Below are 13,112 nucleotides of genomic sequence, written 5' to 3'. Positions count from 1 at the left end.
GGGAAGTCGCCGATTGGAAAAGTGAACCAGGCAACTCAAGTAACGCCGATTCAAAACACAAAAGGGTAGAAACCGGGGAAGAGGCTGCGCGAGAAGCTGAATGACTCAACAGGCCAGCAAACCCCGAAAAGAAAAAAGGACTCAACTCCCAAAAAGGCGGAGTTCATGAAAAGTACGTCTGAAGCTGCCAGTGAAAATACTGCAGTGGCTACCTCGAGAAAAGGGATCGAATCTTCAAAGGCGGATGCGGAAGCTTGGAGGAAGGTAGAACCGCGGAAAAGAAATTATCGGAGGAAGATTAGACCGGAGGTGATTTTCATTTCCAAACGGGGCGAAGGGTCATACGCCGACATTCTCAGGAAAGTGAAGGCAGACCCCGAACTCACCAATTTGGGAGACAACGTCAGCCGCATTAGACGGTCGCAGAAGGGAGATCTTATGTTGGAACTTAAGAAAGAAAGAAAAGGATGTAACCGCGGACAAATTCTTAAGCCAAATCGGAAAGATTTTAGGGCAGGAAGCCGACATAAGAGCTAGCAGGCCGGAGATCATTATAATCTGCAAAGATATAGATGAAATCACGACGAAGGAGGAGGTTCGCGAAGCGTTGGAGAAACAGTTCGATCTTGCCGGACTACAAAAGTTAGTGGCGAAAACGCTAAGGAAAGCCTATGGGGGAACACAAACCGCCATCATCAGCCTACCAGTGGAGAACGCACTCAAACTGGTAGCAGCAGGAAGATGTGGCCATACTAAGTGAACCATACCGAAACCGCGGTGGTAGCGTTTGGGTCAAACACGAAACGGGCCAAGCAGCGCTGTGGACTTGTGGAGAACAAGCTTTCCAGGAAATAATGGAGCACCCGGAGGAGGGCTTCATCAGAGCGAAGGTGAAGGGCATCCACATCTACAGCTGCTATGCTCCACCCAAAGCTACACTCGCCGAGTATGAGCGGATGCTTGCTGCTCTTGTTTTGGATGCAAGAGGACGTTGGACGATCATAATAGGAGGCGATTTCTATGCATGGGCTCTTGAATGGGGCAGCCGGATAACTAATGTCAGGGGACGTGTTCTCCTCGAAGCATTCGCGGAGCTGGACGTAGTACTGGCGAATGTTGGGTCTTCGTACACTTTCCGGGGAAGGGGCCTGGGGTCTATAGTGGACCTGACATACGTGAGTGCCACTTTAGCGAGTAGAATCGCTTGGCATGTCAGTGAGGACTATACTCACAGCGACCACCAGGCAATCTGCATAGAGATCAAGGGCGGATCGAGCTCGAAAAAGAGTTTTCGCAGAATGCCAGGTGGTATACTTGGCTGGACAGTGAAAGCTTTCGAGGGGGACACGTTTTCCGCGGTGCTCAAATCCGACATATCCCTGAATGGTACGGCTGGAGAGAAAGCCACCCAGATCACTCGATGGGTGACAGAAGCATGCGATGCTACTATGCCCAGAAGGCGATTGCTCCCCAGTAGGCAACCCAACTACTGGTGGAACAACGAAATCGCAAGTTTGCGAGCCGCATGTTTTCGGAAAAGGAGGCTTTGCCAGAGGCTCAGGGGAAAACCCGGTGGCGACGGTCGAGAGGAGGCACACAAGTAATTGCGTGGCCGCCTAAAGGAAGCCATTCGGAGGAGCAAAAAGAACTGCTTCAAACAGCTGTGCGACCATGCCGACATAAACCCTTGGGGCGAGGCTTACAGAGTGGTGATGAAAAGGCTGCGGAAATCACCCCAGGTGACCTGTCCGCGCCTCCTGAAACACATTGTTACCACTGTGTTCCCTCACCACGAAAATAGGGGAAGGCAAATTTTTGTTCAGCTAAATGACGGCATAATACCACCCGTAACTGTGGAGGAGCTGCGGGAAATATGTGGTAGGTTCGGTGACAACAAGGTCCCAGGTTTGGATGGCATCCCTAACCGAGCTTTGAAACTGGCAGTGAAGACTAGGCCCGAACTTTTCGCCAACACCTTCGAGGCGTGCCTGAAAGAAGGAATATTCCCTGCCCAGTGGAAAAAGCAAAAGTTGGTGCTGCTTCCGAAGCCTGGCAAGCCACCTGGAAACCCAGCGTCTTATCGTCCTATCTGCTTGTTGGATACAATGGGGAAGATGATGGAGAGAGTCATCTACAACAGACTCCTGCCCATCGTCGAAGCCAGCAATGGTTTGTCGGAACGCTAGTTTGGCTTCCGACGCGCCTACTCTACGGTGGACGCAATTGGCATGGTGGTAAACCTGGCAAAAGGTGCACTGATTTCTGGCGGCTGCTGTGCCGTGGTGGCGTTGGATGTCAAAAACGCATTCAACTCGGCCAACTGGAATAGAATTAAACGGGCGTTGGCTGACATAGGTGTCCCCGGATACTTAGCGAATTTGGTGGAAAACTACCTCTCAGAGAGGACTCTCTGGTACGGAACGGATGAGGGCCCCAAAGAGTACATTGTCACAGCCGGGGTACCACAGGAATCGGTACTTGGTCCCCTGTTGTGGAATATCATGTATAATGGGGTGCTTGCTCTTCCTGTCCCAGAGGGGACTACGATTGTCGGCTTTGCTGATAACCTAGCTGTGGTTGTTGCAGCAAAACACCCAAAAGATGTGGAGGTTTACGCAACGGAAACAGTGAGAGCGGTAAAGTCCTAGCTAGAAAAGGCCGGGCTGACCTTGGCGGACGCGAAAACGGAAGCGGTCTTAATAACGAAACGCAGAAAAAATAACACTGTAAAAGTGGAGGTCGGTGGACATACGGTCGTATCAAAGCCGGCTATCAAATACCTGGGGGTAATAATTGACACCAAATTGAGTTTTAGGGAACACCTAGAGTATGCATGCCAAAAGGCAGCCAGTGCCACCACGGCACTTGCAAAAATGTTGCCAAATATTGGTGGGCCAAAACATTGCCGGAGGTTGGTGCTAGCCGGAGTGGTGCGCTCCATCCTGCTCTACTCGTCGCCTGTGTGGGCAGAGGCGCTTGCAAACTCTCAGAGACGGAAACAGGTGAACTCGGTTTACCGGCGGATGGCTTTGAGGGTTTGCAGTGCTTTTAGAACCACATCAGATGAGGCAGTGTTGGTGGTGGCAGGCATGATCCCGGTTGACATCCTGGCCAAAGAAATGAGTGTCCTGTACAATGCAAGACATATGGAGGGGCATGCACAGCGTAGAAATGCGGCAAGGTTAGAGTCGCTTGATCTCTGGCAACGCAGATGGGACGAGTCTGCGAAAGGTCGGTGGACGCACAGGCTCATTCCCAACATTGGGGTGTGGCTTGAGCGAAAACATGGGGAGACCAACTACCACATTACCCAGTTCCTCACGGGGCACGGTGGTTGCTACAGGCAGTATCTGCACTGCTTTGGGTTGGATGATTCTCCGAACTGTCCCAGATGCGATGGCATACCGGAGGATCCAGAGCATGTGATGTTTCACTACCCACTATTTGCGATTGAGAGAAGGAGCTTAAACCAGGTGCTGGGCAGGAGTGGGACCCCGGAGAGCTTGGTTACTGAGATGCTGGAGTCCGAGGAGAAGTGGCTTACGGTTGGCTCCGCAATCATCCAAATGCAGGAGGAGTTGCTGAAGAAACAAAGAAGGAGGAAAGCTGCAAATAGGAGAAGGATGAGTGCCTAAGAGCAAATCTAGCCTGCGAAGTAATACCTCAATGGTGGTCCCGCGGGGCTGGGGCTGGAGAGACCGGGGGTGGTTTTTAGTGGGTGTGAATCCCACCCGCGCCCGCTGTAGTTCCGCCGTTCGGGCGGCGGAGCTGCGGCGGACGTGTCTTTCTAAGATTTTTCTCCTCCGTGTACGCACAAAAAAAAAAAAAAAATAGGATGTGGCTCATCAATGCCAAGGCGATACTCGTTACCTGCTAGACGAGGCACTCAGATACCGTCTATAAGGACGCGCAAGCTAACTAATATATATGTATAGCAAAATATTAATCAGTGGTTATTTCTTTAGAATCCTTATACTGGGTTATAATACCTGCAGCTACGGGAGATATTTTACAGCTGGAAGGGGGACAAAAGCGGTTTTAATAAATTAGTTTTATATGAGCGTACTTAGGTACAAGCAGGAAGAAAAGATTTTCATCTCTATTGCTGTTGTATTTTGTGTTATGCCAATATATATCGTGTAATATGACTACTGCTGCGAAAAATGTTCCAGGGGAATGGAGATTGATGAAAGCGCATCTAAAATGAAAATACCAAAGCATTTATTTCCACGTAGTATAGAAAAGCAGAGAAAAGGAACATAACAACAGAAATATTGTGGGACATTATACAGTAACTATTCTCGTGACGAGAAGGAAGTTATTGCTGTCCTACTGGAAGACTGCTCTATGCCTAAGGTGGCGTTTTGCAAAATATTAAGGCACAGCACATAAAGAATAGTTCCTTTTCAGGTTTTAGTCAATAAATACTGGTCGTTTTAAAGCCCCAAGTTAATTGATTCCCGGCACTATGCTTGACGATCACAAGTATGTTGCGAGCTTTACACTCGGTATTGCCTTACTTACAAACACAGTCTCTCTATTAAACACAAAGGGGTTGTATTTACTTTTGTCTGACCACAGAACTGAATACTAAAAGTCTAATGCCGCGTCTACAAGCTTGCCACTTGCTGCAAACTGCAAACCTTCAACAAATATTTAACTTGATTTTGCGTATCACCATCGTCATCGTGTGATACGTGGCAAGTGCATTACACAGACTTGCAATCAAGTTGTCGAGCGAACTTGTCCACACACGTGCCATCTCGCTGCAACCACAACTTGCCGACAAATGCTCAACCTCCCTCTAACCAACAACCTACTTGACAACTTCCTTGCACGTGTGTGGCCAATGTTAAGCCGGCTCAATACGTTTGCCGCTTGCCGCAACCTATCGGGAACCAAAGGCAGAGCTCCCTTTAAGATGCAATTAGGATTAATGACAATGATCTTGATGGAATTTGTGAGCGAATGAAGCTTAAAAATTCCTCTATCGGAAGTTTGGTGGAAATACACGTGCATATAAATTTTTATTCTTTTATTTCTGTTTTCGCGCATGAGATTTTTGGGGAATTTTTGATTGATCTAAGCCACTTACTCGCAGTGAAACGAATAAAAATTTGAGGTACAACAATGCAGTGTTATAAATGAAGACTTCATTGGGTAAGTTGAAATATTATACTTTACGAGTATATTATAGAGAAAACATAGATGTCATTTTTAAAGCAAGTAAGCAGAGTATGAAAGAATGCTGCATACCGTGTAATGTTGCATTCTCAAAGGACACGGGCACGCGGGATGACTTTTCACGAGCTAAGGCGAGCGAAGAAGCGACTTCACAGACGGAAAAAGGAAGCCTGGGAGAACCAACAAGTCTATGAACTCGAAAAGTACAGGAAGCAACCGCACCAGGCGCCCAAGTTTTATCAACAAGTCAGCAGGATTAAGCCTTACACACCTCGATGTTCATCCTGCCGGGAAATCTGATTTCCAACAGAATGGGCATATTGAAGCGATGGGTTGAGTACTTTGATGAACTACTGAACAACCAGAAGAGACACACACACAAGCCCGTTCGTCCGTCCATGTTCAATTTAGTGGATTATTTTATACCTTTCGCCACGTGGTGGACCGTATTCACCGATATAAAGCAGCGACGAAAAGAGTGGAAAACAATGGAAAGCAAAACGGAGCAGAATTCAAACGTGAATATGCTTGGAGGGAATACAATTGCGGTGTTCGGGGTGAAGACATAAAAGAGGCTTCTTTAAAATTTAAAGGGAGTGGGAAAGGATCGCACAAATCTTTCTGTACTCTGCAGGAAGCTGCGGTATACTGTGCAGAAAGTACAACAGGTCGGAAACCAGAAGCTCGGCTCTCAGATAAGGAAGGGTTTGTTAACCTTTCATGTGGTAATATTCGGGTACACGATATTTTCATTTATTATATATATACTTCGTAGTGTATATATGTTGAACATACCCGATGTTTAATTCATACATTTTATCTTTTAGGGGAGTACCAATTTGGCGCCAAAGAGGCAAATTTGGCCACCTGTAACTTTATTAATAATAGTAGGATTTCCACTAAACTTTCCAGTAGGCAGCCTAGAGAGAGTCTATATTAATGCAATTTTACGGGTCTAGAATAAACTTAAGGGGGCTTCGCAGTAAATTTTAAAAATATACATACAATTTTAAAAATGTCATCGCAGAAGTGGTCTTGAAGAATTGGGAGGAAGTTGGAAAATGTTGACCCTCTGAAATATTGTCTGGAAGATGCTTACATTGGACCAAACCTGACACTAGGAGAACTGGTTAATGACAATAATAAAGGCGTATCTTGGTGAGGAAAGCGCAAAGTAATGCTTTTTGGAGAAAGGAACATGAGAGAGTCTACTTCAAATGGATTGTTGTTTTTCACTGCTTGGACTGTCAATAATAAACTGTCAAATTACCAATACATTACAACACAAATATATTTTTTTGAAACATTGAAAGATGTTGAGATTCCTGGCGACTAAACGGCATTTTCGGAAAGCTTAGTTTTTCTGCTTTGGCTATAAAAAATGCAACTGAAGCATATCGTTCGCTGGAGAAGGCATATAACGAACGAAGACCGCCGAGAACGACCTGCAAAAATTGGTTTGAACGCTTCAAAAGTAGCGAGAACAAGGAGCACTCAAATCAAAAAGTAGGAAAATGGGTGTCACATGAGTTAACTGACAGAAGATCGAGAATCGAAGAGCCACTTTCGAAATTTAGCTTTTGCGGAATGAAAGGAAGTATTGAGCCGTTACTAGCCATCAGAAATGGATATATTTTTGGAATCTCAAACGCTAAAAATTGTAGCTTAGTCTTGACGAAGCATCAGTAAATCGCTTCGGAAAGGAGACAGTGGTCTGGGTTTGACGGGACCAGATAGGAATCGTGTACCATGAGCTGGCATAACTGGGTGACACTGTCAATGGGGATCGCTATCGTTAACTAGTGCCTGGAAAACGGCTAGTAAACCATATTGTCCGAATCTAGCCCCTTCTGATCATCACTTGTTCCGGTCGATGGCGCATGGCTTGGCTACACTTGAAGTGCAAAATTGGTTGGATGAATGCCTCCGGTCCAAAGGCGCACCATCTTATCGTCCCGGTATTCATGCGGAGACAATATTTTAAATAAACCACTTTTAAGGTAGTAGTAGTACTTTCCGAAGCCGGTCTTAGTTTTGATATTTGTTGGAAAGGTGGTGAGTGCGGGGGTCGAAATTGATGATTCTTTTCACAGATCGATTCTCACAAACTACCAAACTGAAAAATCTGAAAATAAATCAGGAGGCTGCCATTATATGGTACCTAGGCTCTGATATACGTTCCATACCGATATCCGTTCAAATAAAGATAATAATACTATACTTTTTGGTAATTGACTGTAAAACCCCCTTAAGTTCATCCTGGAAGCAATGTAGGCTATAATATAGAGCATGGTCCTACCAAGTTTGGTGGAAATCGCGCTATTATTAACAATGTTATAATAGGTCAATATAACGCGAAAGTGGATATTCTCATTTAATGTATGTATATACTACGTGCTAGGTACTAATAGACCAAATGTCCACTTAAATGTTGTTATAAAAGAAATACACAAAACCTTTCATACTTGAAGCGTCCCGACTTGTTCCTATTTCTCTTGAAATTTTTCATTTCGCATTGATGAAATAACCTCGAAACTTAACTATACACCTCTCCATTGATATTTCGAGTAAGGCACATCCTAATTGATCTTTCGATTCCCTTATTTAAGAGTCTATTCATTGAAGTCGTCCGTTATTACCTTTAAGCTATACCTCGTCGCTAAAGTGCTCGGAATATTCTGAAATTCCGTAGACATTGCGCTAGTTTCCAGTTTTGGGGTGTTACATGACCTTCTGAATGGTTGGTTTTCAGTGCAAATCAATGGCTTCATTTTTGTCACCTGGATAGTTACGGCACGGTTTACGAAATATAGCCCTATCTATATTTCCCTCGCAGGTGGTGTAGCAAACATTTGCTTAGGTTCATTATTTTGCAATTTGTGTTAAGGACTGTATAAATAAGATTAATTGACTTATATCATCAGTCATGATGAGGTAAAATAGAATTTACTTTAGTGAAGATTTTACGACTCAGTTTTCTCTTGTGGACATAAAAACGATTTCCAGTAGCTTACATCTGAATTAATGCAAGTGAAATACTCACCAAAATAAAAAGATAATCAATCTAGGACCTATAATATATTATAACTAAAAAATTAAAGTAAACTGATGACATGAAAAAACGTGATTGCATCAAGAAACACACATTCCAGTTGCAGAACGAATGATTTGAGTCCTGAAAAGATTTAGTGTTTTCCAGAAAATAGATTTACTCAAATGGTAGCATAACAGTGTACGATACGTTTAAGATTCGAGCTCATACATTATTCGAAATCCCTGTCAACAGAGGAAGTTGGGAAAGTTCTCGGGAAAGTACCCTATTCCGTTGTTGCTACTTTCTTGAAATGAAGCTTTAGTTCCAATGCATCTTAAATACTAAGCACTTACATAGACAACAGATAGTCTAATGCATCGTAAGAATCATTCTCCACTGCTATGTGAAGGGGTGTGTTCCCCGCAGCATCCTGGGCGTTGAGATCTGCAGAACGATAGCAAAATAAAATCTGTGATTAAACATCTTTTATATAACTGATTTGATGGTTGGAGCGGAAGATTCTGATTTAGTTAAAATTGAATGGTGAATCGTAAAAAGTGAATGGGAGGTACATACCGCCTTGTTGGTCACGTATAAATTGTAGAATGTTAACCCGATTACGTGCAGCTGCTTGATGAGCTGCCGTTCGTCCTTTGCCATCGCGAATTGAAAGCCTAGTGTTGTCCCCTTGAAAAAGTCTTGCGAAGTCGTCAAGGTTACCGGACTCCGCAGCCTGGAATGAAAGTAGAAACAAATAAGAAAACAAGTTGTCCTTTTTCATTGATACCAAAGTGAAAGTGCTTAATCTGTTACCATCTTTCAAAACTAGATAATACAAGGGTTCTTATATCAACCTAACCAAAAAACTCCAAGAATTTATTTCGAATATTTAAAATACAAAATTACTCATCAAAAGAAATCTTCATCAAAATTGGTTTACTGTGTGTCCTTCTGTTCATCCGTCATTCTCTGCTTTTTTACAGGAGGTAGAAATCTTTAACCTTTTTTGAGCAGTACCTTCGGTCTTGTTTTTCGTCTTCAAAAAAGGAGAGATATATTTATATGTTATACATATGATCGTTATCTTGCTTGTCAAGATGTCTGAGACGGTCCTGAAGGGAGAATACACCTCTAGGACTGTTTTTTTGTAGACCTCATTCAGTGTGTGTGCGGTCCGTAAAGTATGAAGCGCTTTTCCCAGATTTGGAATGCATACAGCAGGATAAGGTGAAGGTTACCACCCATTTCGTTTTGCATCTATTACCACTCTCAAATATATGTTGGCAGCCTTTGTAGTGATGAGAAGATCCGAAAATCTAAAGCGAGCGCTATTTCTATTTCTCTATGAAGATTATTTCCGTCTTATCCTTTAAAATCGCAAGTCCAGCGCTCTAGAACTAATCCTTAACAGCGCAGATTGCTTGGTAGGAATATAACTCTTGGAAATGTTTTGCGACTACAACCAATGTTATGTCGTCTGCGTAGTTCACTACTGTGGGCTCCTCTGGAATCAGAAGATTAGATACGCCAATAGCTGTGGACTTAGAACAGAATTCTGTAGCATACCCGCGGAGAAAACCTACTCCCTAGAACCACCATTGGTATCATACCAACCCTCCGTTCTTGCAATTAAATACCGATAATAACAGCGAGATAGATTGCCGCAAACGAGGGTATCAAACGATCTCTGTCAGTACATTGCGAGGTTTTTGCATCAGCAACTATTCAAACGAAAAAGGCGAAAAAGATACGTAGCGGCGCCTATGGGATGTTTATCTAGTTATCAAAATATTCTCCGTTCCCAAATCCATCCAAATAAATTTAATAATAGTATCTTTGAATATTGTTGGAAATTAACCAAAAAATGAGCCTGGCCCGATAGTTTGACATCTAAATTCTTAGAAGACATCCGTCGTCAAATGAGTAATTACATTTGAAACTTAATGACAATTATCTACTTGGTGGGGGGGCAAATAGAGGCATAGAGGCAGCACTAAAGCACAGGATAACGCCATCATAGCTATCTTCATGAAGTCTTCGACATTTTCATTGGGCGAAGCAAAAGAGGAAATAATAACCGTCGGCGTGACAATCCAACTGGATCCGGACCTGGAAGTGGGTTAGAGCACTTCATTCAAAACTGTAACGGCACAACACCAGATGTACTCTGTAGGAGGTAATGTGGCCAGCATTCTGCTCGTCCGAAGTTAGTACCCTCATTTGAAGGTACATTAAGGCGTCATTAAACACGATCAAGTAAAGACTTCGAGAATAAATGTGCTTTCGCAACAGTACGGCGGGAAAACCTGTATTGCTAGCTAAGTACTTTGATAAAAGTCTAAGCTGGGCTTACGAAAATATCGATCGAGGTGAGTAATGTAATATTTAGAGACAAATCGGCCTTTACGATTAGTAGTTACTGAAAGCGAGTTTGATCAAGAAGAAGGGATACAATTTTGGAACGAACGTTTTTTCATTGTTAACGGAGAAGCAATGATTCGACACACTTCATATTTTCAAGGAATGGTTCTGCAAGAGGATAACGATTCCAAACATCGGAGCCAATTGTGTATTCCTCAGAAAGACTTAGGAAGACGAAAATAGCAACTTCACCTTGTGTAGATTGGTCTGCTCAACGGTTTGAATAAAACAAACACTTTGTTGAAATTGGTTCGATGATTATTTGTTTCTCAGTCCGCTTCCTGTGTGTTACACTCAATTTACCCTCAAGCTGTTGAGCCGGCTTACAGAAATTTGGTAAGAGTATGTGGTTTACATATTTATATAATGACGGGCGGTATTTTGTATTAAGTTTAAGGGGAACGTTCCCATATATGTGCAACATCTCATTATTTAACATTTTTCTCATAACATATATGTTACGATTAGGTTGTTGTACATGAAATGGCCGATTTGGCAATCAAGTGAAGTTAGTTGCGATTTTGTTGTATCAAACCACCATCAGTTGGCGCTGTTGGTGTCGGATAATAAAGTGTAAACATTCCTACATTTAATCAAGGAGTCATTTCAGTTTTGATCATCGTTCTGATAACAGTAAATGAGTTCAAACTTGGTCATAAAGCCGCGGAGGCGGACAGGAACATTAACAGCGCATTTGGAGCTGCTACGGTAAGCGAACGAACCACACGGCGGTGGTTCGAAAAATTCCGGTCAGGCGACGTAAAACTTCAAAGTGAGCCACGTGGACATCCAGGACCATCGATTGATAATGACGAGCTGTGTTTGCCGAATCCGACACACGTCAATCTATGGGAGACATTGCAGATAAACTGGGCGTACACTATTCGATAGCTTCCCGGCACTGGCAATAACTTGGAAAGGTGAAGAAGCTCGACAAATGGGTTCCGCATGCCCTTACGGAAAAAAACATGGCGCTTCGAATGGAAATTTGCAGTTCTTTACTCTCCCGCAACACAAGCGATCTCTTTTTGCACAGAATAGTGGCATGTGATGAAAAGTGCATATTATATGACAATCGTCACCGATCAGCACAATGGCTAGATGCTGATGAGCCACCGAAGCATATGCCGAAACCGAGCCTCCATCCGAAGAAGGTAATGGCGACTGTTTGGTGGTCTACAGCTGGAGTTATCCACTATTCTTTCTTGGCACCTGGAGAAACGATAAATGCACAAAAATACTGTGCCAACTCGAGGAAATGCAACAAAAATTGAGTATTCAACGGCTGAGATTAGTCATCAAAGACGGTGCGATATTCCTCCACGACAATGCACGACCTCATGTTTCCGGAATAACGGTTCAAAAGTTTAACGAATTGCATTATGAGACTCTGCTTCATCCACCGTATTCACCGGAACTTTCGCCAACCGACTAGCACTTTTAAGCATTTGGACCATTTTTTGGCGGAAAAACAATTTAGGAACGAAGAGGCTGTCAAAATTGCCTTCGATGAATTTATCAACACCCGACAGTTGGACTTCTACGAAACTGGCATACATGCTCTTGTACCTGGCTGGGAGAAGTGTTTTGAATCGACTGACACCTATTTTGATTAAATAAATAAATTTTTGTAAGCTTTACGGTCGTTTGAAATTTTAGTACCAAAACAGCCATTTCATTTACAACAACCTAACATAATAGTAATCTTTGAAATTGGTCGAACTTTCAATATGCGATGGAAACATGAACATGAATCTGAAGGGCGTCACCGATACTGGAAATAGAAGCTGTCGGCGTGGAGTTGAGGCAACAGCCGCAGGATCTTCCATTTTCGCAGGTGGAGCCTTTCTATTTGGGACGGGAACCTAAAAATTAGGCGAGGTCTGATGAGCTGTTTATAATAGAATAGATTAAGTTTTTGGGCGATTTTCAGCGTTGGGCGGTGTATTTTAGGATGGGATAGAGGGAGTTGTAGCCATCGTTTGCACGGTTCACCGCCTCCAAATATGGAAAATGAGCGAAAGAAGGGAGTTCATTGTTACCACTAGGAAGGAGATTCCATTCACAGGGGGAATGGGCGCATCATGGATCTAGAGGAAAAAGTTGACAATGCTATGCATGCTGTGTGAAACGTTATTGTTTACCACTTCTGGGGATTCATTTTTTGCGGGGATGGGGGTTATACGAGCACTCTTCTAATTAAAGGAGAAATGTGCGTTGAGCAGGCAGTGTTTTATTATTGAGGAATATTGAGGTTATTGTTTGGAGTACATGGTAACAGGATAGGGCTGATTGGAATCGGGAAATTGATGATCTCGGTTCCGAAAACTCGCTTGTGGTGTGATTGGAGCAAGTAGTTGAACAATTTCTTCAGTATATTGGCAAACTGTTCGATCGATGGCATCGTGGAGGAGTGGATTGGTAATTGGGGGATGGTGTAATTTTACCGGATGATTCAAAGCCGCGGTGAAAT

The 13,112-nt window shown here is 43.4% G+C and overlaps 1 protein-coding gene across 1 annotated transcript in view; it reads right to left on the bottom strand.

Moving 5' to 3' along the window:
• The window catches only part of LOC119648151 (transient receptor potential cation channel subfamily A member 1), a 295,897-nt gene that overhangs the window by 56,945 nt on the left and 225,840 nt on the right, over positions 1-13,112 (bottom strand). Inside the window, exons 4-5 of the mRNA XM_038049722.1 lie at positions 8,795-8,951; positions 8,572-8,662 (exon numbers count right to left, since the gene is read on the bottom strand). Of these exons, the coding sequence (XP_037905650.1) occupies positions 8,572-8,662; positions 8,795-8,951 (248 nt within the window). The remainder of the gene's footprint in view (positions 1-8,571; positions 8,663-8,794; positions 8,952-13,112) is intronic.

This window comes from Hermetia illucens, chromosome 2 (assembly GCF_905115235.1).
Source record: "Hermetia illucens chromosome 2, iHerIll2.2.curated.20191125, whole genome shotgun sequence".
Lineage (NCBI taxonomy): Eukaryota > Metazoa > Arthropoda > Insecta > Diptera > Stratiomyidae > Hermetia > Hermetia illucens.
This window is presented reverse-complemented; position numbering and strand designations above follow the sequence as displayed.